Raw genomic sequence first — 27,958 nt, 5'->3', positions numbered from 1 at the left:
GCTTGCTTTTTTCTTTAGCAGCTTGATTCTTTAAGCTGGGCAAGCATTTAAGACACACTAAAGTGGACACTCGATATTATGACCTGTGATACATTTGATGGGTCTGATTGATCATGTGCTGTTGCTACATGATCAATCAGACCTTTCATTGTTTTGGTTTGATCAAGCTGAGCAAATCTTGAGTAGAGTTTTTTTGTTTTTACCAAAATAGTGAATAAAGAGTGGCATTTTGGTTTATTTCTAATTAAAAGAGAACTATGGGGCAACCTTTTTTGCCCTAAGCTCTCTTCAGGACTAGGGGAGAACATATACTAATGTCCTCCGGTCACCCAAAACTCAGCTTATAGTGGGTTATTGTCGGGACGGTTCCGACAATACTGTCGAGATCCACCACGCTGGCTGATTGACAGCTGGATCTGCCCGCCAGGTGCCCCGTCCGTTCCTTCAGTCAGCGCTGGAGGATCAGAGGGGGGAATCCCTGTGGGGAGTGGTGACTGACCGTCACTACTCTCTGCAGGGAGAGGATCGGTAAGTCATCGATCAGCGGTATGTGTTCGCTGACTTCCCGATCAATAGAGCCGACCTGTGACAGCTTCAGTGTCACAGGTTAGCTTAAATTATGGGGATGAGTGTTTTTTCCACTCACAACATAATTCTCCTTTAATCTTTGTAAACCCAGTAATTATTTTTACATATTTACTCCTGTGGTTCATCACAGAGGAGGTAGTGACTTAGTTGCACCTTGCATGTCTTTCTTACTTTAGATATCAGGTCTAGGGGGGTATATACATTATTCTTCATATGGACTTGTTTTAACATGTTGCTGTTTATTGATATGCAGTTGATTTCATCCTTACTTTTTATCTGTATGGGTTTCCTCTACATGCTCCGATTCCCTCCCACAGTGCAAATACATGCCAGAAGAATAACTGGGTTATTCCAAAGACTATTCTTAGTATACATGTGTCTGTTACTGTGGTAAGGACATTAGACTGTAAGCTCCTTTGTAACTTGGACTGATAAGTCTGATTCTATAGGTTGATGCTGTATAAACACCATGGGCAGTGTAGCAAAAATAGATTTTAAATTCAGTCTCCCATGTTCCATGTCCTTGGCACTAGAATTCATGAGTTCCATCTAATACTCCTAAACTATAACATGTATGGTTTAGTGTACTCCTAAACTATAACATGTATGGTAACAATTCTAGGCAGAATGTTCCTGTTGCACAAGGAGGCTTTAAAAGGTCAGTCCACCCAAAAGTTTTCTTTTGATTTGAGGTGGAGCCTGGCACACTGATCCAATCCCTGGCTTCTTATATGTTCTGGATACTCAAACAGCGAGTACTCCCTGTGATAATTTGAGGCTCTGTTCCTGTACCTGGGAATTTTGGGTGTTCTCACTCACATTTGCATTGCCCTGCTCCTCCAGTTGCATTCTCCGGAATATGAAATGAATTGAAAAATATAAAATTAATTGAAAAATGTATCCGACTGTGGGACCCCCACATAAAGGCCACAGCAAGTTTTCAGACCTGGAACTCAATATAGATATCTCACCAATAGGGTCTGTGAGAGATATATGAGGTTTAACTCTGCAGCATCTGCCAAACACTGAAATATCAGTTTTAGGTAGACTGACCCTTTAAGGACTTCTTTAATCAAATTGATTTTTTTTATGCCTTTAGAAATCTACAATCATTTTATATCAGAAGAGAGTGGTGTAATATGAGGACAAAGCATGTTCATAAAAGTTTCATTTATGTTTGCTCACTTTATTCTGCACTTGGTACCTTACTTTGTAATGACGGCATTCAGTCTGAGGATATGTGGCAGGGAATCCCTGCAGTAAAGAATTTGTACCATAACTATATGCAGTCAACATTCTTTCCTTTTCCAGGGACTGCCATACTTTGTTTTACCTAATGTACATTTGATACTGATTCCATTGTTTGCAGTGACGGGTATTGATAAAAGTGCTACATCCTATTTTGTATACGGTACATTCATTTCTTTGTGCTTATCAAGCATGGGACACTTATGTGAACATAATGGCTTCTGCAATATTGTAGGCATAGGACTATGACTTTGGAATATTCACAGTGCTGATCCTGCTCCGGGCACAGTTATGCTCCATCCACTGCACCTCCGGTCCCGGCTCTCCCAGGCTCGCCTCACACCTCCCACAGCATTATCCCAAAGACTAACAACTGTACACCAGGGCCTGGTCTTCATGTAAAGCTTATCTAAACCCCTAAGCAAAAATGTTATTTATTGCAGCTTAGCAAACCTTATATGTGGTGGCTGGATTCATTTTATTATTTTTTTTCTTCCTTTTTCCCTTTGTTTTGACCTGGTTATCCGGCCACTAACACACTTCTAGTTTTAGAGAGACTGCACCCTATGGAGGAGCAATGAAGCCACCCTTGGGCAGCAGCATTGTCACCCTGTGGAGAGAGATCTAGATGGATCTAAATTTGAACTCCAGGAATACTTTTTAAGTAGTTACAGCAACAGTTTTCCTTTTGGGATAAATGTTTTACATAAATTAATAAAACCTGACCATTGTAAGCACTCCTGTCAGTATTTAATGGTTTGTCTCATTCCTCTATCTGCTTTTGGTGGACAGTTAGGTCTGTGAATGGAAGTGTAAAAATTACAGACATACTAAAAATGAAGGAAAACAAGCCTAAAAATACAAATCCAATAGAGCCACCACATTTAAGGATTGTTAGGCTGCAATATAATAAAGTTTTGCTTAGATACGCTTTACTTTATCTTTATTGTTCCCAACACTAATAGGTACCTCTTTTTGTCAAGTTTTCCCGCTAAGGCATGGGTCCTCAAGGATACTTCACTGTCCTTCAGAGCTTAGGAATCAGGACACTCCGAGAACTGGTGACAGTCTTTTTAAGAGTGAAGATAATCTCTTGGAGTGCACTTGTCAGCCTTTTCAATTACTTTTCTGTTGTACATCATGGCAGTGTAGCAATATATCCTTAGTAATTATGTTTAGATTTTTCGATCTTTCATGGTATAATTTATTTAATTGGAGGAAATAATTAGCTTTAGTTGCTCAGAGTTATCACTCATTTTTCTTTAATTTCTAATTTGCACTGTAAAAAATTACATCTGGAATCTGGCTACTATGGAAAGAGAGAGCACCTCCACCCTCTTGATAATGTCCCGACTTGACCATACAGCTTCTCTACAGGTTTGTTTCACCTTGGCAACAGGTGTCTCTGCCCTAGAGGTTGCCAAGGTTCTTGGTAAATAGGCCTGCAATACCTATGTTGGGCTTCTTCTATTTTTATTTGTAGGAAATAGTCTCTAGATTCAGCTGGCGACTGAGCTCATACCTTTTCTTATGGCCACTGAAAACCTAAACTCTATCGTCATCTCCTTTTTTTAGGTTTGCTGCAAAAGGATGGTAATATTAACTCCTGCCACCTATGGAAGCTGAAGGCCATCTTGGGTAGATATTAGGCAGAACCGTTAAAGAATCTTATTAAATAGGGAGGACCTGCAATCACCTATTCTCTTAGCTGAAGTTATAGCTAGGAGGAAGTCAGTCTTCAGTGAAACAAATTTCAAGGAAGAATCTTGCAAAGGGTTAGCACAGGGTAAGGGTCAGGCCCTTTAATACTTTGGATAGATCTACATACAGTACCATGGGTGTGCATCTTTCCTGCACAGAGTTGACTCATCTAATTCAAGTGTTTTCTGTGAGCTTTGTATCCAAGAGCAATGAAAGTACCGAAATCTGGTATGGTATCTGGTAAGGTCAGTTGGCACTTTGGATGCTTCTTTCAAGAGCCAGGCTGTCAATGGAAAACCTTGAGGATTGCGGTGGCAGACTGGACTTGCTGTACTGGAACATGCTAAGGTGGCACTAGGGACAGATTCTGCTGGATAGCTCTTTTGGGTCACGAGAGGGAGTATGACAATCAAAGTGTCCTTGAACCACCCCTTTTTTGGAATTTTGACAGGAGAAGAGAAAGGGGGTAATAGGCTTAAGGTAGATCGAAGGGCCACAGATGGGAAAGCACATCTATCTCCAGTCAGTCTTTCTCTATGCTAAAAGAAAATAATCTTTTTTACTATGGTCATTGTTTATGTCGTAAGCTAGGCCTTACAGCTAAGGCGATCTGGTACCTCCTTGGGAACTGAGGTAAGCTGTAGCATTGTCTGAGAGCATAAGGACCTCTTGACTCTTGACCAGATGTCTCGGGCATAGCTGCTAGTCCTCGGTAACTGGATGAGTCTGCCAATGCTGTCTATTTCCAAAGCTCCTTATCCTGATGGGTGGCAGTATGGGCCCCCAACCCCAGGCGCTGGCATCCGTGGTGATCCTTACAGGTTGAAACTACTTCCAGGACTTCCCCGCTGACAGGTTCTTTGGCTGCAACCACCGGTTAAATCCTGAGAAATTTCCTGAGAATTGCTGAATATGGAATCTGGAGAGATTAGGCTGCAAGGCCATTTTGATAGCAGAGCTTCTGTGGCAATCTGAAATGTAGCTGTGCCCAGTTAACTGCTGGCCTTGAGGCTGTATTTGGACCCAGAAGCCTTATGATCTGTCTGAGTGACACCAGAGGATATTCTCTAACTTACATGATGGAGGTTATGATTTTGGTTTAGTTTGAACTATTAAAGTTTTTTAAGACTACTTCTTCTCGGATCCCCGCTGGGGAGAGCAGCGGGAGGAGAGGACATGGCGATCTACCAGTGATCGCTACGCGATCGACTGGTAGATCGCGATCGACCTTATGGGCACCCCTGACCTAGAGTCTATCATGTAACCCAGAAAAATTCTGGAGGGAGGACTTTTCTCAATTTTTTCCTTCACCCCAAGATCTGTAGCATCTGCAGTACCCAGTGAACAAGAGTTTGTTTGGGGTCCAAGCAAATCGGAGGATATAGTCGAGATAAGGAAGCACCTGAGTACTGTGTAGCTCTGCCAATACTTTGGTAAATATTCTGCGTGCCACCAAGAGCCCTGGTAATGCTTGTAATTGCCACTGTTGAATGGCATTTGCCATCCAGACCACGAATCTCTGATATTGTTGATGAAGTGGATGAATGGGAATGTCCTGAAAATCTAGTGTAACCATGTACGCATCTTTTTGTAGAATCTTTCGTACTGAAAAGATGCTTTCCATCCTGAATCTTTTGTACACTAGATATTTGTATAATAGCTTCGGGTTTATAATCATGCAGTGTTTTACAGATGGCTTGTAGACACCAAAGGCATATAACCCCTGAAACAACTGGCTTGTAGGAGTGCTTTTGTCTTTATTTGGTCTCTTAGCAGATGGATTAAAAATTATTTTTGTAGGAGCTGCATGACATAGGGGCTGCCTGAAATTTTGACCCACTGAAACTGGGCTGCATAAGTCTGCCCCCAAAGTCTGAGCTGAAGTCATTTGTTGTCCTTGGGGGCAGGTTCTGCAGAATTTAAGAGGATTCCATCTTTTATTTTTATTAAAAGCCCAATTTCTGGGAGTCTTGGCCTTTGGGGTTCTGCTGAGATTGTCCCCGTGAACTTAGGGGAAAGAAATCTACAAGGGAAAGATCTGAGTTTGACACTTAAAAAAAGCATCGTCCAATTTAGGGAACCTTAAAGAAAAATATTTTCCGTATTCTGCAGTGAAGGGGAATAGTCTTTTCCAGGCCATAAGATTAAGAATGTTTTTCTCCAGATCTTTCCATATGTTTAGAATTATGTCTTTTAAATTGGATAGACTCTCCAATTTCACTCCTGCAAACCCCTATACATATTATCTTGAATTGTAAAGGCATTGGGGGGCACAGGAATCTGCTCTGTGGTGCATACTGCAGAAAGAAGTTCCTGCACTTCATCCACTGAAAGAAATAAAGGGTGGGCATATAAGCCCAGTCTGTGGGATTCCCAGTTTCTCCCTTTTCCTCTGGACTTTTAGATGACCCTTCCTTGTCCTCTTCCTCTGCCAATGGAACCAGCTGCCGTATAATAGCAGACTGGCTGGAAGACTGAGAAGTTGAAGTCTTGGACTTGGAAGTATAAAGTAAGTAGTCTGTAAGTACTGACTGAAAGAATTGAAAAGTGGATTCCATCTTGGACCTCACAGTATTTGTAAAATATTTTATAACCGAGGGATCTTCTTCTGCTAACATTCTCTAAATACATGCTTCACAGAGCGATTTGGGATACAAAGAGCATAGTCCATCGTTCCCCCGTTTGTTTAGGGGGAAAATTAGTATAAGACGTTTCCTATTTAGGACCTGAATTTTCCAATGTGTGGCAGGTTGCTAAGCCCTACAGTAGGGAACGACAGGAGAAAGTGCATGGGACAGTATTGAGGGTCCTAGCATTCCCTCTCTCCTAGTGCTACCCACTACAGCCACCAGCACAAGAAGGGAAAGAACACAGACTTGCTCCCTTAGGTGCAGGCAGCTCTTTCTGTGCAGGTGTTTTCAGTGCCCCAGCCACTGATGGCCTCTGTGTTGGGGTCACTGCCTCACTGTTTGAATGCATAGTAATGGGATTGGAAGGTCCTGTTAAACCACATAAAAGGTCTAGGCCATTGATGCTTGCTGTTGGCACGGCTGGAGGTGCGTCATTGGCCCACTGGAAATGACTGATCATGCTTCCTGCTCCCCTTTCTGCATTCAGTAAGGGGAGGTAGCTGGTTCCCGCCACTCTAGGCTGCACCTCTGACATCAACTTGGGAGGAAAAGATGCACATCTGCTGCACTTTCTGCACAGAAGCATCAGCATGGCCCATCATATAGCAATGGCACCCGCCCTTAAGAGGATTTTACTGTGGCAGCAATCAGGCACTGTTATCATTCCCACACTGTAGGGGAACAAGAACCTTTCAGCAAGGGGAAAACCTGGGAAAAAAGACAGAAAAATTACTTCACAGACCTGCGCCACCAGAGTGGCCACCGACCATCTGGTCATGCAATTATAACATTGCACTGAGTTCCTGGTGATAGGAAACAGAAACACAACTGAGGGCCAAGGAGGGTGGGAGGAGTATTTAAAGTGTCTGCTTGTGTTTTATACAGTAGGTGGAACCAATCATCTTTCATGTAGATGTCCTGGAAGATGATTGGGGAATGACGGCTGCATTGTGCTGTTGGCCCAGCTACAAAAATCAATTACAGAGAACTGGCAGGATCAACAGGTAATTGATGTATGAGACCGAAAACAATTGAAGCATTAGCATAATAGGATTGCCTTAGGTTGTTGGCATTGCTGTTTCAAGTATTTTCAATTTTCTTAATTATACCATATTGCATATGTTGGTGTTGATTTCTATAAATACAATAGTAGAACAATAGGGCAAGGCATTATGTACTGCTGAAAGATGCAAAGAAATACCATTATTCTTTGCCCTAACAGGCTGTCTGTTTCCACCTGCCTGCACATTTACACAAATAGCATGATTTCTTGCTCCATAAGAGATGATCGTCTACAGGAGGTAAACAAAATTCTTGTTTAGATCTTGGCACTCATTTGCATCCTATTTAACATAGTTTTCCCATGTGTAAACAATACCTGGCACATGCTGTGCCATTCACTCAATGACATTTATGTTATGATTCCTGTGCTGCAAATAGCTGTACAGATTGCCTGAGGCAATCACACACATTATCCATGTGGTATGAGGGATATTACACAGCAAGATTACTAGAATACTTTATATGTATATAAGGTAGACACATAGCTGTATGTAGGTTAGACACGTGGATGTCAGGGGGGACGCACTTGTAGGTCAGGTGGACACACACATGGAGGTCTGGTGGACACACACATGGAGGTCTGGTGGACACACACATGGAGGTCAGGTGAATCTGCACACTGTAAATTGTGTAAATATTCACTTTAATTATGCAATCATATGCAGATGAAATAAGTAAACAGGAATTTGCTGTTTTATTGAATATTTACACAATTTATTGAATAAAGATTCTCCTTTGCTAAATAAGCCCCAGTGTGCTTGTGTACTGCAGGGATCCTGATAACACATGCTCGGCTCATTCCACCAAAACCAAAACACATGCAGTATTTCCAGTACAGTGCGTTGTCTGCTTTTTTACTATTGAAAATGTATTTATTTATTCACAAAGTTGATCTGTTTTCGCTTGGATCGGCTCTACTTACTGATACAGAGCTTATTGCTTACGATGTCGCTAGCTTCAGGTGGGCAATAAATATGAGTTTTAATTATGTGTTTATCAAGGAGAGCAGGAAACATGGTCACTTTCGATGTTGGAGAGTTAAAGCTGAACTCCAAGCAAACAGCTAAATACACATTAAATTCATATAAGAGAACTCTTTTACCTGCCAAAGGATTTGTATTTCTGTCCACCCAGTCCTGAGATTTACTCAGCTCTGCCAAAGTGTACACGCACAGGCATGTGACCTGATGTTTCTCTGCTGCAGTTCAGCAATACTCCATGATTTGCTCCCTACCCCTGCTTCCGATTGGACAATAAAGGAGCAGTGGCAGTTCTACTTTTAGCTCTCTGCTTTTCCCTCCTTTCAGAATGTTCTTTGTCATCACATGGGCATGTAGCATACCTGATTGGCTTCTAGTGCTGCCAATCCCATGCTGCACAAGGGATTGCAAAAGGACTAATACCAAGTCAAATTTGGGTTCTTTCATTTGACTGCATTTAAAATATATTTAATACTTTTTTTTAATGGCTACATACCCGTGTTAATTGATATTTTTGAATATCTGCCCAAAGTTCAGTTGCTTATATATCTTAGGGGTCTGTGCGCTTGAGTTCTGGTTCTGCATACATGCTATGGCCATATTTATGAGGTTCTTGCTTTTGCTGGGAGTTTTTATTTGTTCTATATGATGGAGATGCAACAGAAGGAGCTGGGAGATGACACCTAATACAAATTTACTACTAGAACCATCTCTCTGTTGGAGTATCTAAAACATATCAAAAGCCGGGGCAGGCTCAGCCCAGCACACTCCACTTATAACGAAAGTAACACTTTAGGGTAGGCTGGCATTTTTTAATTAAGAAAAATGTCCCAACATATTATTCTATTTATAACTGACATCTATCACTACACATATTTTAACCTTACTTTATCAATCTGTTATGGCAGTTCAGAGACTGTATTTAATTGTTAAAACATTCAAACTAGGTTTATGCAAATTGCTGGTGCTTCCGCTGCTTCCTTCCCCTGCGCTGGATTCAGGTACAATTTCCAATTTCTTCAATTAAACCATTGACTTTTTTTTTTTTTACTTTGTCTCTGCAAGAAACGCATGAGAGAACACGCTATCTACTGTAACATCTGCAATTACTTTTTCTGCCAGTTTGTGTTTTTTAAGATGGACATTACATCCAGGTAATTTTAACTGTGGTGGAAAATGAAGTGGTGGCAGTTTTTTTAATGTATTGTTAAATAGTATAAATATACAGAGGTGTGTACTGCCCGCACAGCCTCCAATCAGATTCAACCTGCATTCAGTACTGGCAGATGGAGAATGATTGGTGGCTGTATGGCGGCCTCTCTTCCCCTGAGAAGCTCTAGCAAGTTAGCATGTTGTCCACCTATTTATTTGTCTGTATTATTCTGTCAGCCTGAAAACTCAACAAAGGTTTTACTATGTGACACGTGAGTTTAATAGTAGTTTAGCATTTGATGCTGCATTGCGTTGTCAAGATCAGTCAAGTGATTCACAGGACTTAAGCTGGCCATACATTTGTAGATTTCTGAACAGAGCCGGATTTCCCTCAAGATCACCGAGGCCTGGCGTCTGGGTCCCCGCCGGAGCCTCCCTCCCCACCATGGCTTTCAGGGTCCCCCGCTCTTCTGGGGGAACCAGGACCATGGCAAACTAGTTCAGGATGGAGAGCGGGCAGAAAAGCGGAGAATGTCTGTTTTCCGCTCTGCTTCCTGTAAACACTGAGATGGGAGGAGAGCCAGCACAGTACTGTACTCAAACTCCTGTATTGGAGGTGACAGATTCAATAAAGAGAACCTGTCACCTCCAAATGCTATCACACGGGCTTGTTGGCTCCTGTGTGATCGCAATAAAGTTACGTGAAAAATAGTCAAATAAAAATTAAACATTGATAAAAAAAAATATAAGAAATGATAATTAAACTAAAAAAGTAATAAAGTAAAAAAATAAAAAAATAGTTTAACCACTTCCAGGAGGTAGTTAAAAAAATAATTAAAACCAACCCTGGCGCCCCCGTCATCTGTTGCCATTCTCCATTGGGGAGGGGGGAGCATTGAGGATCCTGGCCTTGGGGCAGCAGAAAAAGTAAATCCGGCTTAGTTTCTGAATGATCGTTTGTTCGACAGATCTTTGGACCATTCGATAATGCCATCAGACATTCCGTGAAAATGCACAAATTTGTGCGTTTTCATGCATTTTTTATGCTCTTTCATTCTCATCAATATTTCCTATAACGCATCTTGATGTATCACAAAATGGAAAATGCACATCAACACATTGCACAGATGTGAACTGGCACATTTTAAAGCAGTGGCTTAAGCTGCTTATACGCTATTAGATTTATTTTTATAACTGATTCCTCAATGCAGGCTAAAGAGCACGGATGGACGCATCTCCCTCTACGGCTATTGTATTCTGACAGCCACCAACACTGATCGGCTGCAGTGCAGTCACTGTTAAGGTGAACATTGCCAGCCCAGATCCTTCAGCAAAAGTCTATTCATTATCGACCAAGGCCGCACACAGTCAGATTTTTGTCAGATTCCTTTGAATCTGCTGAAATTCTAACAGTATATGGCCAGACTAACGCTGTATACATGTGTTGAAGTGTGTGAATTGGCCATTAACAAAAATCCTTTTTTAACAAACCCACTGGAGAGCAAGATCAATAATATGATGGTGTGTGCTTTACCAAATGTATGTCTGGCTTTTCAGATGTAGTCTTTTTTTTTTTTTGCAATTCTTTATTTAAATTGACCCAAAACACAAAAATGGGAGCCAAGGCTCTTGACCATTGAAGCATGAAAGGGCATTCAGATCAAATAGGTCATATCCATAGAAGGTAGCATAAACACAACATTGTGAACAAATTGGTAAATAGTCATAGAAGAAACAGAATAGCTAACCACCACTCGAGCATCATAAATCTGGGAGAGCTACAAACAGAGTGGAATACATTGCATGGTGGAGAGGCGCAACCCAACATATCAGTAAAAAAAATCAAAAACATCTGTGTAAGGAGTATTGGCAAAGCAGTGAAGTAAAAGAAAAGGAGATAAAGCAAACAGAAGGGCAGGATAAGCAAGAAAAAGTGAATGAAGACGAGCAAAAAGTATGGAAATGTCCCCGCGGACCCGGCCGCCGCAGCTCCCGCAGGGGCAGGCCTCTCGTGGCCCACCCACACAGTCAAGATGTAGTCTATTTGGGATTACCTCTAACTGGCCGTTCTAAGGACCGATCCATAGAAAGCTGGTTTTTACCTGCATTAAAAAGTAACATGTAGGTGACAGGTACTCTTTGAGTAATAATGTTCTTACAGTAAGCTGTTATAAGTCACTTAGTTGCCATAATAATTTATTTGCAGGGATGAACCAACGTTGGTTCATGTCATTTGAAAACTATTCACATGACACTAAACACAAAAGAAATAATCAGATTTAATTACATAGAAATGTAACCTCTGTGTGATGTAATGTATTTCTATAACATTTATCCCAACACACAATGGGGAAAGGAGATGAATCATATTGGTTAAAGAAGGCAATTATTTTGTGTACATTACTTTTTAAAAGTTACCTAAAAATAATTGTACTGTAATTTGTTCCTCTGTTTTTTAGTACTATTGCAAAATTTCCCAACCCAGTGTGTTCATTAACATTGCTTAGCTTGCTTTAGTGAACAAATGACACCCAATGCTTGTGACACAATGTTATTTTAACTGTTTGCCTGAAAAAAGTTTTCATAATGGGAGAAAACTTAATAATAATAATAGTGATTTATTTTCTATTATAATACTATTCACTATAAGTGAATCTGGCCAGGCTATAGACATTTAAGTATTTGCATCTTCTTAAAGTGACAAAGTCAAATTTTTTTCCCCTCCCCCCAATGTTAATTAAAACACTTACCTTAAATTATGTTTCTTAATCCAATCTTCCTCTTCTTTCCTGTCCTTTTCAGCCTTCTCTCCAGCGCTGCTGCGGGTCTCCGATCCAGCGCTGACTCCTCTGTCCTTGCTGGCACTTCCTGTCCCATGGTGTCTGCATGCGGGTGTACGCGTCCATAGACTTACCTTGCGTCTCTCCTCGTCTCCCAGCCGAAAATCCGAACTGCGAATGCGCCCGTCCTCAAAATGGTTGGCAACCGCCCAAGCAGTTTCGGATTTTCGGACGGGAGCACGCGGCGAAGACAGGGGTAAGTTTAAATCGCTTTTAAAGCCTTTTTTTTAACTTTTTGAAAATATATCTACTGCTTACCAGCAGTAGATATATGCAAAAAAATCGGAGGGTTTAGCACATCACATTTGCATATTATCAGACACGTACCATTCAGTGTGTCCTCCTCCAGCGATCTGCACTCCCCCTTGTTCCTCCATATTCACCCGCTGATATCTTCCCATGGGTCTGCCATTGGGAAGCTACTAATGGTGTAGTACATTGAGCTAAGAATGTACACTGCACTGTGCTTGCGTCACAGGCAATGTACACAAAATATAAAAAACTGCTAGGAGCAAGGGAAAGGATTTTTTTGACAGAAAAGACTTTGCCTGTGTCATCTGCCAAAAAACTATCTTTTAGCACTTTTACTACCGAAGTTCTTTTTCAAACAAACCCTCACTGTCCTCTGTGGCTGCAGGGGCTTTGGAACAATTCATCCTTAAAGTTCACGGCAGAATCACTGAAGTCCTTCAAATCATTTTCTCAGATTTTTTTTAGGCAGTGTTAACTGATTGTATTTTTCCAGTGTGGGAGAAAACCAGAATATTTAGGGGATGGGAAAATCTACGAACTCCATTTTTGTGAGGGTCCCAGAGCATATGAAATCCAGGGCATCAGTGTTGCTATAGTAAGAGCTAGTCTCCTTACCTGCATGATGTTGGTGGTCAGCATTTTAGCCACTGTATGGCAAACACTTACCTCGCTGTTAAAGAATATTCCTGATAATCTTTAGGATTCTTTGTTTTAAAATTAGTATGCATTTATCCTGAGAATAATATTTAATTATATGTCTTGTCCAAAGAACCTAATATATATTAAAGCGGAACTCCAGAACTGTACAGTTGTACAGGCTACTTTCCTTTACTGAAATTGCTTCAGTTGCAGCAAGTCATATAGGGCCCACCTCATTTCTTGGCTGGATGATGTTCTGCATCAATATTGTTTATAAATATTTAAAGAGCTGCAGCCATTAAACTGGAGTCCTAGACCACTATTTTGGAATTACAGTGCACAGTAGAAGCTGTTTGCTTTCAGACTGTCTATCTCTAGTCTTTCTATAATAGAAAGTCTGTATAAAACCCTATCAAAGCACATAAGATCAGCCTGGTAAACATTTGATAAGGTGCCTAGAGGTCACTCTGTTTCCCCTATGTTAGAAATAGGTAAATATGAAATGTGGGCATGCAGTCTTTCATATTTGTCTTTCTAAAAAATGTCTTTGTTATCATACGCATCAGTGCTTAAAGGACATTTGCTGTCAATTCTAGTAGGTGCATGCTGTAACATCTTAAGGCTCTTCAACACTCTTTGCAGGCATACAGCTAAGATGAAGGTATAGCTGCTTGCTGTTATGTCCAAGGGCAGCAGGCAGAGTAGTGTTTTATAATTTTCATTCTAGAGGAAAGTGAGTAAGATCTGGTTAGGCTTGCACTTTCGTCTATAATGCTTATGTTATAGGAGTCCGGGCACTTGAGCGTTGGTAAAAATATAGAATTTTGTCCTTATTCCTTCCAGTTGCATGCTGGATCCTTAGTAGACATTTATGTAGCAACATCAATCATGATGTTGTGAATAATAAGAGACATTATATTGACATTTATGGGCTTAGTTCACCAAAGCAGTGAGGTAAAAATATAGTCCCACTCTGTTTCTATATGCAGAGGCTAGTAGTAGAATTAGGTCCACCCTTTCTTTAGAGTGATACATTTTTTTTTTTTTTTTTTATATACAGCTACTCCTCACTTAACGACCGCTCAGACCTACGACCATCTCCCCAACCAGTCAGTACTGTACACTGTATGAGAACTTGGGTCAAGCTCATCTCGCATCACCCTTTCTCAGTCTCATTGTTGTTCCCCCAATCGGTCAGCTCAGTCAGTATTCACTACTGTACTGAACATTAATTTTTACAGGATGCAAACCTAAGCAATGCACTGTATATTATAGCTAGTTTCCTCTATTACTCACTTAGCGACCAATTTGCTTAAGGACCAAGTCGTAGGAACGGAACTCAGTCGTTAAGTGAAGAGTGTCTGTAATGTAATGCAAAAATAATTTTATATTATAACCATGTGCCTAAACTATTATCTGTAGAGATGTAGGATGCAATAGTCGTTTAGCAGATCCAAGCTTGTCTTACTCTCCCCATACTTTTAGCCAGGAGGATCTTCAGCTTTAAGCCAAACTGAGGCTGAGGGGACCTCAAGTTGCTGGTCACCAGTGATCTTCCTTAAAGCTCGAAGACTCTTCTGGATGCTTAAGGTTAGTCCGTGTTAGCTTCCTACTGAGTTTATTTTCCAGTGCTCACACTACTTAAGTGTGCCCATTTTCCAAAATAAAAGTGAGAACCATTTTTCAAAGTGCACCATGAAGGCCTCTTTTTCAAAAAATTAAAATGCGTGGCTCCCTTTGTGCACCCTTTGTGTTAGAAAATGTTTTCTTAGTGAAACCCCTTAAAAAGAAAAGGTCATCCCACCCACCTCACCCAACATATATTTAAAATTGACTATTGTCAGAAATTCTCCCAGTAGAATATTATCACTTCTATATGAATGGACATGTGAACAAATCGAAGAATTACCATCAGTAACTAATGTGAACAATTATGCATTGCCCATCCTGCAATACATAATAGATATAACCCCTCAAATGGGATAGCGAGGCTCAGGAATCGAGTATTAGAAAGTGCACAGATGAGCACTAGTGGAAAAAGGTCCCAGTTATATCCAGCTGCTGACTCAATATAAAGATTCTGTGGACAGTCTCTTAGTTGCAAATCACACATAGTATGGTGCCATTTAAGCCAACAGATTCCATTACTGCAGTTTCCACATCTGAGACCATAGGCCTGTATGATATAGCCCACAGGCAATGCAAAGTTCATTCCAATAGAAAAATATCCGGTCTATTTATAAACATTTTGCAGTCATTGGCCCTGTGAAACTGTTATTCTTCATTCTTTGTGAATATATGCATAAAACAGACATTATTGTTATATTTTCTTTATAGGTCAAATGTATCTTGTCACAATACATTATGGCACTAAATAGAGCTGAAGAGCATAGGAAATAATTACATCCTCTTAGAGGATGTAATTGCCTGTGTGTCCAGGCAAATAGACTCCACACTGCTCGCATGACCATGTGGCTAGGTCATACTTAACAACATTTCATTTACAAACTTAACTCCACCCACAGTTCTCGCAATCCCCAATGACTGCAATGATCACAATATGCACAGTAGCTCAAATAGGGGTGACTATGTGATCCTGGGATATCTCCCAGGACACAGCATCATCAGGACTGAGGTCCAAGATGCAGGACTGTCCCAGGAAATTTTGGGCAGTTGGCAGCAATGCTATGTCTGAACCTGGAAATTAAAGCACATTGACATTTTTTTCCGGGTGGAAATTCATCAGGATGCCTCTGAAATCCAGCCAGCAATGGTAGCGCCCATATTTCTATCCTTACAGGTTCCCTTAAAACTAAGCGAACAGAGATCAGACAGTCCCCCTAGAGCCTTCAGTATGAGTATTATTATTATTAGCAGTATTAGTAATGTCATTATTTTATTGTTTTTACATTTCTTATATAAAGAATGGAAATATAAGTTCTCCTTGCATTGCAGGCTACTCCTCCCCTGCAGGCCCGCAAGTGTTCCACTTGTCTGACTACGAACCATTGACATCTTTGATGTGGGACTGCTGGGTGCCAAACAGTCTATTCACAGACAGGCTTCCATCTAGTCCGTGCATGCCCACTAGATTTCCACTTAATTTCTAGGGAAAAGCCCTGGAAAGCTGAGTCCAACAGTGATGGATTTTCCATAGTAATCCATGGGAAATCTACTACATGTGTGCAGACTGGCTGGGAGACATTCTGTGAAGAGATCTTCACATACCATGGACAGGTCAGTGGAAAATCTTTCAGTCAAAGGACTGCAGCGCTGAACACTGAAAAATGGCCTGGCCAGGAAGGGGGTCTAAACACCTGGTCTTGAAGTGGTTAAACTGTGAAGCTAAAAAATTAAAATGTTAATATTTATTTTGGATTTTTAAATTATGTTTAATGGGGAAGTCACATAGACTAGATGCATGCTTTTCATCCGTTTGCCCATACATTAGACATAGAACTTAACTAGTAACAAGCCCCTGCTATAGAATGTATAGCCTCCCCGCTGCTTAAAGAAACCCATACTAAGGGCCCATTCACACCAAGGCTGCACGTTAACTGCATGGTTCCATACCTACCATGCGTTAGTGCAGCAGGTGCATTGCATTGCCATTACTTTGAATGGCACCCTAAACGCACCTTCCGGCCACAATGCACTCGACTGTGCTGCAACACATTGAACAAGTAGTGCACTACTTTTTTCAACCGCACCACAAAACCGTATATACCCAGCTTAAGTCACTGCCAAGTATAAGCTCATCCTGATACACAAATGCACTAGAAATTATTTTTTTTCAAGCACTTCCTCCGTAATGTTACCTAATATATATATTTTTGGGTGCTCATGATTAGAGAATGTCCGAGCACATCCATGAAGATGATTACAGCTAAGAAGAGGAGACCTGTCAAGAAAGAGAAAGTTGCATTGTCAGTCTTGTCTTCCTCCTTGGCTTAGCTGTGCAGTTGTTTCCCTGAACAATGGTGTTTATATATAATTTAATGCTTTTCACTGATTACTATGAGCACTGGAAAATGAAAAGCAGAAGGGAGCACATGGATGTGTGCAGCTATCCCATTATATAGTTACATAGTATTTGAGGTTGAATAAAGACGCAGGTTCATCAAGTTCAACCTTTGTGGGTCTGTATGTGTTTGTGTGTTCTAGTTTTTAATAGTACCTGTACCCCTGTATGTTATGGTCTCTGTGGAAGGTATCTAAATGATTTTTGAATGGTTCAATACTCTCTGCTGATACCACTGCTTCCTCTTCAAGTTCAGAAAACATGATCTTCAGCTAGTCATAGATGTTTAACTGGAGCACTAATGTGTATGGCTGCCCCTTGATAACAGCTGTATGGGAATTGTACCAGGGATGGGGTCTGTACAATAAAACGTGGTGGTCAAGTACAAAACTGGAATACATTGTACAGTCTTCTCATTATTGTATTTCTATTTCTATTCTTAGGCCAGACCATTGGAAGTGAAACTCAAAGCTATAAACTGGTAAAGTATTTATTACATTTCAATGTTCTTAATTTTTGAGGGATATTTCTTCTATTTAAACTGCCTGTCCTTAAAGGAAGTCTGTAATGGAAAAAATACAGGGCTGCTTTACTGGTCTCCTTCTGCAAATGCTAGTTGTCTGGCTTCCATGCTGATCCAATTGCTTCATTACTTTCTAAGACATTCGCCAACAACAGCACAGCCTGCAGATGAGGGAAGCCAGGACTCCTGACTTTCATACTTGTTCTTTACCAGGGACTTAGAAGTGCTATTATAATCGATTCAGTGACCGGTAGGCTTCGAGCATTTCCATCAGGATAGATCAGTAATGGCATCCTCAGTACCTTCTCTGTACATGTTCTCTTAATAGATATTAATGTTAAAGCCCAGATAAGAAAGTGAATTTTAAAGAAGAAATCTGTGAAAATCAAAAACTTACCCTTGCAGTGGGACTACCTTTTGTGCTCATTTTATGTTGGCAGGATTGAACAAAGAAAATTAAAGCATGTATACCCGACTTAAAGTTGTTTTCCAGTGGGTCCCTTGTTTTCCAGTGGGTCCCTGCAGCAATCTTTCCCCCGGCCACTGCACGGGTGCCTCCATCGGCTAATGGAGGCACCCGTGCCCGTAGTGGCTGTGTGCGTCCATAGACACACACAGACCTGTGGCAGGCCATGCCCCTCCTCTCCGCCCAACAGTTTGATCGATGGGAGAAGGAGCCTATGGCTCCTTTGCCATCAGTATCCTCCCCCTGCAACCAAGAAGTTTGGGGAACGGAGGATCACTTCTGGACCGGCGGCGGGGACGAGCTTAGCTGACAGGTAAGTGTGGGGGGACTGGGGGAGAAAAAAGGTACTAGGCAGTTTTTACCCTAATGCAGAGAATGCATTAAGGTAAAAAATGCCCAGACCTTAATACAACTTTAAGTTTTTGATTTCCTGGAGTTCTTTTTTTTTTAAATCATATTCTCAGGAAGTGAACTGCATTCTTATTTATTGTACCTGTTGCCCACATTCTAAAATCATTTTCAAGGAGGCTTTTTTGGTTTATCTGGTGGTTTTAAGGCGTTGACATACAATGCTGCCTCAGAGGATGTCCAATTCAATGACCTTCTTATACTCTAGCTCTGCATTGTGTATGATGAACTTAAAGGGAAGCTGACCTTGAAAAGAATTCCATAGCTTTGAAGGTTGTCCTGTCAGCACAAGTGTTGGGTGTATGAATAGAATATTAAAAAAAATTCCAACCTGGCTTAATGCTAGTCACGCATCCCGCAAAGATAAAATGCCAACCTGGATTAATGCTGGTCACGCCAAAGCCGTTCTCCCAAAACAATTGTTCTCAGATTAAACTCCATTATTGCACAATACAGTGTTGTCTAATGCTTTCTGTCCTGTATTTTGTGATACCAAAGATCTTTATGTCCTTTCCTGGGATCAGCACAGCAGTTCGCCAAGGGTGTATCTAAGTTTACAAATGCTGCTCTTAATCGGCTATATGTCATCATTTTAAGTTGACTTAATTGCAGTATTTCTTATTACTGTACACAATAGGAGAACACCCCAGGGACAAGGAAATACTGTGCACAATTAAGGTTTTACAACTCTACACCAAACCATCATTTAGCATGAAAATGTTTTAATATTTAATGGATCGACCTTGCAGCAAATCGGAGTTCATTGGATTACTCACTTGGATGTCCTCTAGTGGCCACATCTGTGGATGCCCTTTACATCTGTGGGGGAACTATAACATAGCAGGCCTTTAGCTTGGAGGAGGATTTATTAAACTTAGATCTGCCTGAACTCTGATTATACCCCCAACTTCCAATGAAGCAGTTGCATATATTCAGAGACACTGCAATATGCATCCAATTGGCCTCAAGATAACTGTACTTCAGCAATCAACTGGTTTTACAGGCTACTTGTGCCATTTACATCCCAGTCAGCCATTTTGAAAATAAGTTATATTTTTCAGGTGGATGGGTCTGGACTTTTTGTACAGATGTCTTTTTTTGCCTGTCTCTAGTCTTTACACCTGGAAAAAACTCCTTTCATTGATTTTTATAGTGAGACACCTCAGCATAGACATTGCTATTCAGTTCCTGATTACACCACATAGCTTCCTCGAGGCTGTACCAAGAGGAATGTGAAACCTTCTATTGCTTATATGCTTCTGGAAAATGCTACTTGCCTGCCTGTCTCTGGTTTCAGTACTTTAAGTCACTGTCCAAGAAGACTATTCAGCTGGTGAGGTCAAAACTCTTGATATGCATGTTTACTATGGGGCTATGGCTTCAATGTAAAAGTATGAAAGCCATTGAATAAATAAGATCAATATTCAGCTAGCAATTTCAAAAGAGGGGTCAGCAGTGGCAGCCTACATATTTCTAGCTGCACAGGTTATTAAGATAATAAATCCAAGAACACAAATGTAGTATATTGCAGTTTACCAGTCCTTCAATATGGTGGCTGTATTAGTTTTCTTTTTTTTTCAGGCTAAACATGTTTTCTGCAAGTACAGAAAAATGCCTGTTGATCTTACCAGATTCTAGTGTCCTTGTAAATAATTGTGTACTAAACCGGTATTGTGAATAATGTTATCATTCCCAGCTATCTTCTGTGAATTGCAGAACACCTTCTCCCTTTATAATAGGGATGATGAAAGGAGGAGGTGTTTACAGTCCAAATCAGGAGAGCGATCCAGGGTGACAATTATGGATGCACCGTTACCGGTATTTCGTTATCGAGTACAAGTACCGATATTTTTTTTTGGTACTCGCCAATACCAAGTACCGGAAGTCCCATTCAGGATGCCAGGCGGCGTGTAATGACTCGCCACCTGGCTTCCTGATTATCAGGGAAGCCGTCCCCATGCTTCTCGTCACTCGGTGACGAGAAAGCATGGAGCCGACTTTCTGGCCAATCAGAAAGCTGGGCGATGTGTAATGACTCGGCGCCCAACTTCCTAATTGGCCGGGAAGCCGGCTCCATGCTCCCTCCTCATGAGGTGAGGAGGGAGCATGAAGCCGGCTTCCCGACCAATCAGAAAGCCGGGCGCCGTGTCATTACACGGCGCCTGGCTTCCTGACTGGCCAGCTCCCGACCGGGTACTCGATGCTACTCGACTCCCTGATTGGCTGGGAAGCCGGCTCCATGCTCTCTCTCGGCACAAGTATCGGGCTAGGCACCGGAGCATTTGGGCGAGTACGAGTACTCACCCAAATACTCGGCTTTTGCACCGATACTAGTATCGGTATCAGTGCATCCCTAGTGACAATGCTGTTCCTCCATAGATACTGTGCAGTGAGTGAGAGTTGTCACCCAAAGACAGGAAATGTGTCACTGGCAGAATCACCAGGTGAAAAAAAAGGGAAGACGCCTGTAAAAAAGAAAATGAATGCAGCCACTACATAGAGGATAAGTTAAGCTGCAGTATATTACCTTTTTGTATTTAGATACTCATACACGTACTGTAGCACTCTATGCTATATCGGAATTCACATTAATATATAGCATAAAGTCAAAGCGTGGTCCATCCCAACTGAATTCCAGTAGAATTACTCACATTGTGTACTTTCCAGCGCTCTCCACAACTGGAGTTTAGTATGGTTCTTTAAACCGCTGTTGTTTGATATATGTACTCTGATTATTAATGCTGCTTGAGGTTTGGTTTGGGATCCACTGGGTTTGTTTGTCAACTTTGCACTGTATGAATTTGATGGTAGCATGTATCACTGCGATTTCCCTTTCCAGCACAGAAAAGCCGAACATCCGTCTGGGGTTTGGGATCTGTAATGATGAAATTAGTTTCCGCTCAAAACGGAAAAAGCTTGTTGCTGACGCATTAAAGAAAGTTTTGAAGCTTGACCGAGACCTGCAAGAGCACGAGGTAGGTGGATCTCCATCAAAAGATAATCAATTACTAACATTCCAGTCATCATCTGATCTGGATGGGTAAAGTCATTGGCATGGGTAGCTCTGTGTGCAAATTGGAACACAGGGCAATTTTCCTATGGCCAGTCATCAACTGACTTAACTGCCGAGATGATTTGAGGATCTACAGATGAGTGATATACCACTAAGCTTCATTTTTGGTAATGGTTAAGGTACTTGAATACATTTGTAAGATTTAACTCCTAAATTTAGTGTCACTTTAAAGTGTTTTTCCACTTTTGCAGTCAAATTGCAGAGAACCCCTCTATATATTTGTAATGTGTATCTATTTAAACAGCATTCCCGAAAAATTATAATAAAAAAAAAATGATTTCTTACTTTTTAGATGTTTTGTTGCAGCAGGCAACATGACGCTTTTTAGGTTTTTCTCAGCACCTTGATGATCTGTGAACAGTGATCTGTGAAAATACTTAGGACTAAAATTTGAGGATTGTGTTTCTCTCATTTAACTCCATTACCTGCAATGAAAAATCCCCTCACAGCCCCTCCTAACATTACAAAAGTTGGGAAGCAAGTAGAAATTTAAACCCTTAAAAAGCCAAGATATCACAGGCCTTGTATGGCAATATGGGAAGGTTTTCTTAACAGTATTTATTTTTAAGAAGAAGAAATGGTGAAATTAGAGCCTAATTTAAAATAAAAACAAAATTCAGCTGGGGCGAAATTAATTTTGCTCTGCTCATCTCTACTCTTTTCCTATCCCTCTGATAGCACAACAGGAAATGAGGAGGGGTGGTTGTCACTCGAAAAAGGAGAATGCAGATAATACACATAGCCTAATAGATAAACAATCTGGCCTCCATGTTGAAAATTTGACAAACAATTGCATTTTAATACCTTATCACAGAATAATAGCATTGTGCCTTGCGCAAAACACGGTGATGTGCAAGATATAGGCTTGCATGCTATAATTACATGTCATTTTATCCAGTAATACCATGTGGGTAAATATCAGTATGAGTTCTCTGTTAAAGCTGAACTCTAGGCAGATATAAAAGAAGCTTCTTAATGCAGCTCTGTAATTATTAATAAATCAATAACTGTGGGTTTTAAATGCAAGTAGTATAGGTACCTGAATTTGACCTGATATCACCCTCTTGCAGCCACTGTACAGCAGGGCAGTAGAAGAGCCAGTAAGCTCATGTGCTGACAAGAAACATGTTGACGGTGGAGAGAGCAGAATGACAGAGAGATTATCTCATCACTGTGCTGCTTTCCTTTCACTGTCCTGCTTTCCTTTCACTGTCCATTCACAGGCTTGGGTGGACCCAGGGCGACCTAGGCTTAAAGGTAGGGGGTAAATTAATGCTGGCCATCAGACTGAGGACATCTAGAGGCAGAATAAAGTACTGTGGGGAAAACTCCTGGTTTGAAGGTGAATATTGCAGCAAAAGTTTTTTGTTTTTTCCTCTTATTTTTTTTTCTTGTCTTTGGCTGGAGTTCTGCTTTAAGCAAGTGTCATATATATTATTATTATTATTACTTGATGAAGGGAGAAAGGGGACACCCCTGTATTGTGCCATTCTTGATACTAAAGGGATCTGAAAGCAAACCTTTGGTACATACTCTGGCCACGTACAAGGCAAAAACATTTTTAAGTGGTTCTGGGCCAGTACCTAGTTGTAATAAAGTTTCCTCCAGAAAGCACCACCCAACCCTATCAAATGCTTTTTTGGCGTTGATTGAGAGAAGACAAGCAGGTAAGGAATTAAGTTGAGCAAATTCTATCGGGGGAAATGGTTTAAAGAGTGTCGCTGGCCTCTCATCCGAGCGTGAACCCTATGTGATCGAGATGTAGGAGTGTGGGAAAGATGGGTTTAAGATGCTCCGCGATGATCTTTGAGTAAATACAAACATTTACGTGGTATGAGAAATAGGGCGATAATTCCCACACATGGCAGAGTCCGTATCTGGCTTGGGTAGAACTGTGATGTGTGTTTCCAAGAGAGGGAAAGCATAGCTGTGCATATTAATATTTAAAAAATGTTGATTATGTATTGTTGTGTCTGTCTGACTGAATGCCAGTCCTGATGGTGTTTTGTTCATTTGGACAGGTTCCTGTGATCGCTCTTTCAGCGACAGGTGGAGGTTTGAGGGCAATGGTTTCACTTCTTGGAACCCTGTTAGCGCTGAAGAAATTGAATCTCTTGGACTGTGTTTCCTACATCACTGGTTTATCTGGATCCACGTGGTAAGGGGTGTTTAACTCTGGACTGGAGGTTCCTTTGTGTAGAATCCCTGTGACTTGGGAGGCTCCTGTGTTCAGAATCCGTGACTTGGGAGGCTCCTGTGTTCAGAATCCCTGTGACTTGGGAGGCTCCTCTGTTTAGAATCCCTGTGACTTGGGAGGCTCCTCTGTTTAGAATCCCTGTGACTTGGGAGGCTCCTCTGTTTAGAATCCCTGTGACTTGGGAGGCTCCTCTGTTTAGAATCCCTGTGACTTGGGCGGCTCCTGTACGCAGAGAGGAAACCTCCTCTTAGACAGTTGTACCCACTTAAGAATTTCTCCTTACCTCCTGTTCTAAGAACGCCTGTAAGAATTTTGAATTTCCCATTTCTAAGAGAGGGTGACTCTAACCCTTCCCCATGCTACACAAAAATACCAAAAAAGATGCACGTTAAGTGTAAGGGGGAAACACGAACAGCCTTGAGCCCCCGGCGTGATAGAGCTTTGTTGCAGCTTCAACTCCTAACTTATTACAGATGCACATTTTAATGTAATTTCCTGATGGTGTGTTCATTTTTACACAGGGCAATGAGTAAATTATATGCAGATGCCAACTGGTCACACAAAGATCTAACTGAAACAATAAAAGATGCTCGCAGGAATGCGACCAAAAGCAAGATGTCTGCCTTTTCCTTTGATAACCTATCTTTCTACAAAGCTGAACTGAACAAGAGGGCAGAAATGGGTTATAAGACATCCTTCACAGATTTATGGGGCCTGGTCATTGAATCCACGATGTATGATAAGGTGAGTGAATCACTTATGAGGAAGTGTCATGAGGTGCTCTTACCCACCCATACTCACTCAAGCACTCACACTGCAACCTTCCCCCACAGCATGGATTATAAATGGATGCATGATGAAAGGTTCTTTTTTGTTTTGTTTTTTTTCCCCTAGGAAAGGTTACGGGTTATCAGTCACACAGCAATTCTAAACATTTAAAAAATGGCTAGTAAGCCTGAAACTTCTGTGTGTAGATTACAATAAATGACTTTGTAGGATTGGGCATTGTGTGCTATACCCCAGCAAGTCAGGATGCACAGGGGCATAACAGATTAATTTGCAAGGCTCTGTCTGAACTAAAGAATGAATGAAGAATTAAGACTTTTGTGTTGGAAATCATGACCTATAAATACTTTGTTTAAAGAGACGCTCTCACTTTGCTCATTCAGGGCAAAGAAACAAATTCTCCTGATAGCCCTCCTGACCCATCAAAGTATACTCTCCTGTCCATGTTCCATTGCCGCCTCCCGGTTTTGTCAAGAGCCCTTACTTGCTTGTTCTAACAGAGTACGGCTTCTAGTTATGGGGGAGCATGGGAGCTCCCCCATGTGATAGTGCCTGGGCATAAGCAGCCAGTTGTCAGGCCCAAACATGATCAGACGGGGGGGAAGGGGGTCAGTGATATCGTTTACCCAGTTAAGCACTGACACCATCTAACTCTGGGGCTTACCTGGGGTGGACTCCTGTGGCAGAGAGGTGGCGAGGGGGGCAAGAATCAGTGTGTATACCATGGGCTATTAAGAGATACTGTCACTTAGCCCTGAATTGGCAGGTGATGGTGTCTCTTTAAGTAGATGTGCTGTACTTTAAAGAGAACAGATATATTTGGTTATGAATCTGACATTATTGATCAGCCTGTAAATTGATTTTATTTCCTGTATATTTTTTTTATTCTGTTAGGCCAAATATTTCATGTAACATAATTCCACCGAGTTTATTCTGCCTTTCACAATAACCCAGCTTTTGCTTTCCTTTTAAATCATAATAGTTAAACAAGTCAATATATTGAGAACCTTTAATAAATGTTGGTTTGCTGTGAATAGGTGAATGAAAATAAGCTGACAGATCAGAGGCAAGCTGTGTGTAATGGACAGAACCCTCTCCCTTTATATGTGGCCATGAATGTCAAACCGAAAGTGAACTCCACGTTGGATTATAAAGGTGGGCACGAGATACTACATGCATCATATCACATATCTTAACATGGTTGCCTTGGTCAGTTGGTAGGAGCAAAAGAATCACATAAAGAGGTGGCCATCCAACTCGGAGAATAGCAGTAAAACTGTAATGCAAGACTTGGTGCTTGAGGATGTCCTCATCGTCCCTTGCTCATGGTATATAGACCACAAGCAGTAGTGGTTGCAATTTTCCTCCATCCAGCCTGGGTGATGGTTCGCAACCATTGGTAGCCCCCAGACTGAATATAGGCAAGTTGTAACCGCTACTTCTGGTGTTCTGTACCATAAGACATGCTTCGGCCTTTGTTAGATTATGAAAGTACAGAGGTTTGGCAGATATTTAGCAGACCTGATTAGCCCTTTTTGCTATTTAAAACATTGACTGTTTGGAAAGTTGTTGTTGTGAGGCTTCTATAATGGGGTACCACAGAGAACCGTTGTTATATCATCCACAGATCATATCACGTGAAAGCTTTAGCCAAGCCTCCTTTTTTGGGCTTGGATAAAGTAGAAAATAGAAACTATGAAAGGGCAAAGTGTCAGAGTCACCGAATGATGATGATGACTACATAGTCAAATGATGGGTGGGTTATCATTTAAAACAGGGATGGGCAACTCGAGCCCTCCAGCTGAGCTTCAAATCCCAACATGCCCCTGGTAGTCATGGCTGTAACTGTGTCTTGTAGGGATGCACCAATACCAGCACCGAGTATTTGTGTGAGTACTCGTACTCGCCCAAATGCTCCAATACCTTTCCCGATACCAGAATTTCCGGGCAATGGAAGATTTCCTCTGACCGGTAGTGCCGTAGGGGAACATGGAGCAGGCTTCGCGGGCAATCATGAAGCCGAGAGGTGAGTGATGACCTGCCTCCTGATTGGCCGGGAAGCCCGCTCCTTGCTGATTGGCTGGGAAACTGGCTCCATGCCAACGGAAGCACCGGTATCGCTACTCGGTATCGGCGAGTACTGAATGCAAAATATCAGTACTCGATACTGAAAAAACTGTATCTGTGCATCCCTAGTGTCTTGCAATGCCTCATGGGACTTGTAGTTCCACAACAGCTGGAGGGCTGAAGTTGCCAATCCTTGGTTTAAGAGGTTAAGGGAAGAATTTAGTGCAAAATTTGACAAGTTTTAATTTCAAACATGTGCTAGAGTTGTAATCTTATCATGCTAATGAAATGTATTATTACTGCAATCTGCCTGGGAAACAAATCCTCCCACTGTAAGTAGAACAGAAATTATTCTTTGTAGTTCTCTGTTATGTTAGTGCTAAAGAATACACAATACAGTATTTATATGTTTAAAGTGAAAAGGATTCAGCGCTGTATGACAGATCTGCGGTGTGTCTCTCTTTTAGAATGGTGTGAATTCTCCCCCTATGAAGTCGGACTTCTGAAATATGGAGCCTTCATACGTTCAGAAGACTTTGGCAGTGAATTCTTCATGGGGAAAAAAACAAAAGATCTTCCAGAGTCCAGGATCTGCTATCTTCAGGGTGAGCCGTGTGCTGCTTCTAAAGCTGTCATGTGCTACATCTCAAAATCAGGATTCATGTTTGTACCTTTTTGTCCAGACAGTAATATATATTATTATGCTGACCCAGAGGTTCCAATTATTATTATACAGGATTTATATAGCGCCAACAGTTTGCATAACTGTTTTTCAAAATGAAGGGGAAATGAATGATTACAATACAATTCAATGCAGGAGGATTAGGAGGGCCTTGCTCATGAGAGTTTACAATCTAGTAGTTTATTATAGCTTTAAATTGTCACTAGAGCATAATTGGATCTCCATAATAATAGGTAATAATGTAGGGGCAGTCGGAATGCCAGGCAGTAATATTTTGAGTGATGTAACACCTACTGGTTGCAGATATGAATAAAATTAAAAAAGATAATTACACAACCGGTAATTATTTTTTAGGGAAACTAAGTTTTTTAGAAGTTTCACATTTTAGTTATTATACCATTCCAGGGATCATTATTCAATAAAATGTTACTTTCATGGTTGCTGTTCTACATTTTGATTATCGTATTACAGAAGTAGATTTTTTTAAATGCTGTTTTTAGTGGCCGTCTGTATGATGCAGAATGTGAATTCCACTCTCTTCTGATGGATGTCTGTTGGATGTCCAGGGAGCCCAACTACTACATTCTCCAGCAGTACACCAGGTGGATAGAGTGAAACTGGTCAAAGCTGTGTAACTGCCAGT

The 27,958-nt window shown here is 41.2% G+C and overlaps 1 protein-coding gene across 1 annotated transcript in view; it reads left to right on the top strand.

Moving 5' to 3' along the window:
* The window catches only part of LOC108789917 (cytosolic phospholipase A2 delta-like), a 51,074-nt gene that overhangs the window by 16,467 nt on the left and 6,649 nt on the right, over positions 1-27,958 (top strand). Inside the window, exons 10-17 of the mRNA XM_018560061.1 lie at positions 9,157-9,210; positions 14,578-14,682; positions 17,557-17,594; positions 21,350-21,485; positions 23,605-23,741; positions 24,302-24,524; positions 25,604-25,721; positions 27,101-27,238. Coding sequence (XP_018415563.1) covers positions 9,157-9,210; positions 14,578-14,682; positions 17,557-17,594; positions 21,350-21,485; positions 23,605-23,741; positions 24,302-24,524; positions 25,604-25,721; positions 27,101-27,238 — 949 coding nt within the window. The remainder of the gene's footprint in view (positions 1-9,156; positions 9,211-14,577; positions 14,683-17,556; positions 17,595-21,349; positions 21,486-23,604; positions 23,742-24,301; positions 24,525-25,603; positions 25,722-27,100; positions 27,239-27,958) is intronic.

This window comes from Nanorana parkeri, unplaced genomic scaffold, assembly GCF_000935625.1.
Source record: "Nanorana parkeri isolate BGI_ZX_2015 unplaced genomic scaffold, ASM93562v1 scaffold430, whole genome shotgun sequence".
Lineage (NCBI taxonomy): Eukaryota > Metazoa > Chordata > Amphibia > Anura > Dicroglossidae > Nanorana > Nanorana parkeri.
The sequence above is the reverse complement of the archived record's forward strand: the minus strand, read 5'-3'. Positions and strand labels throughout refer to the sequence as shown.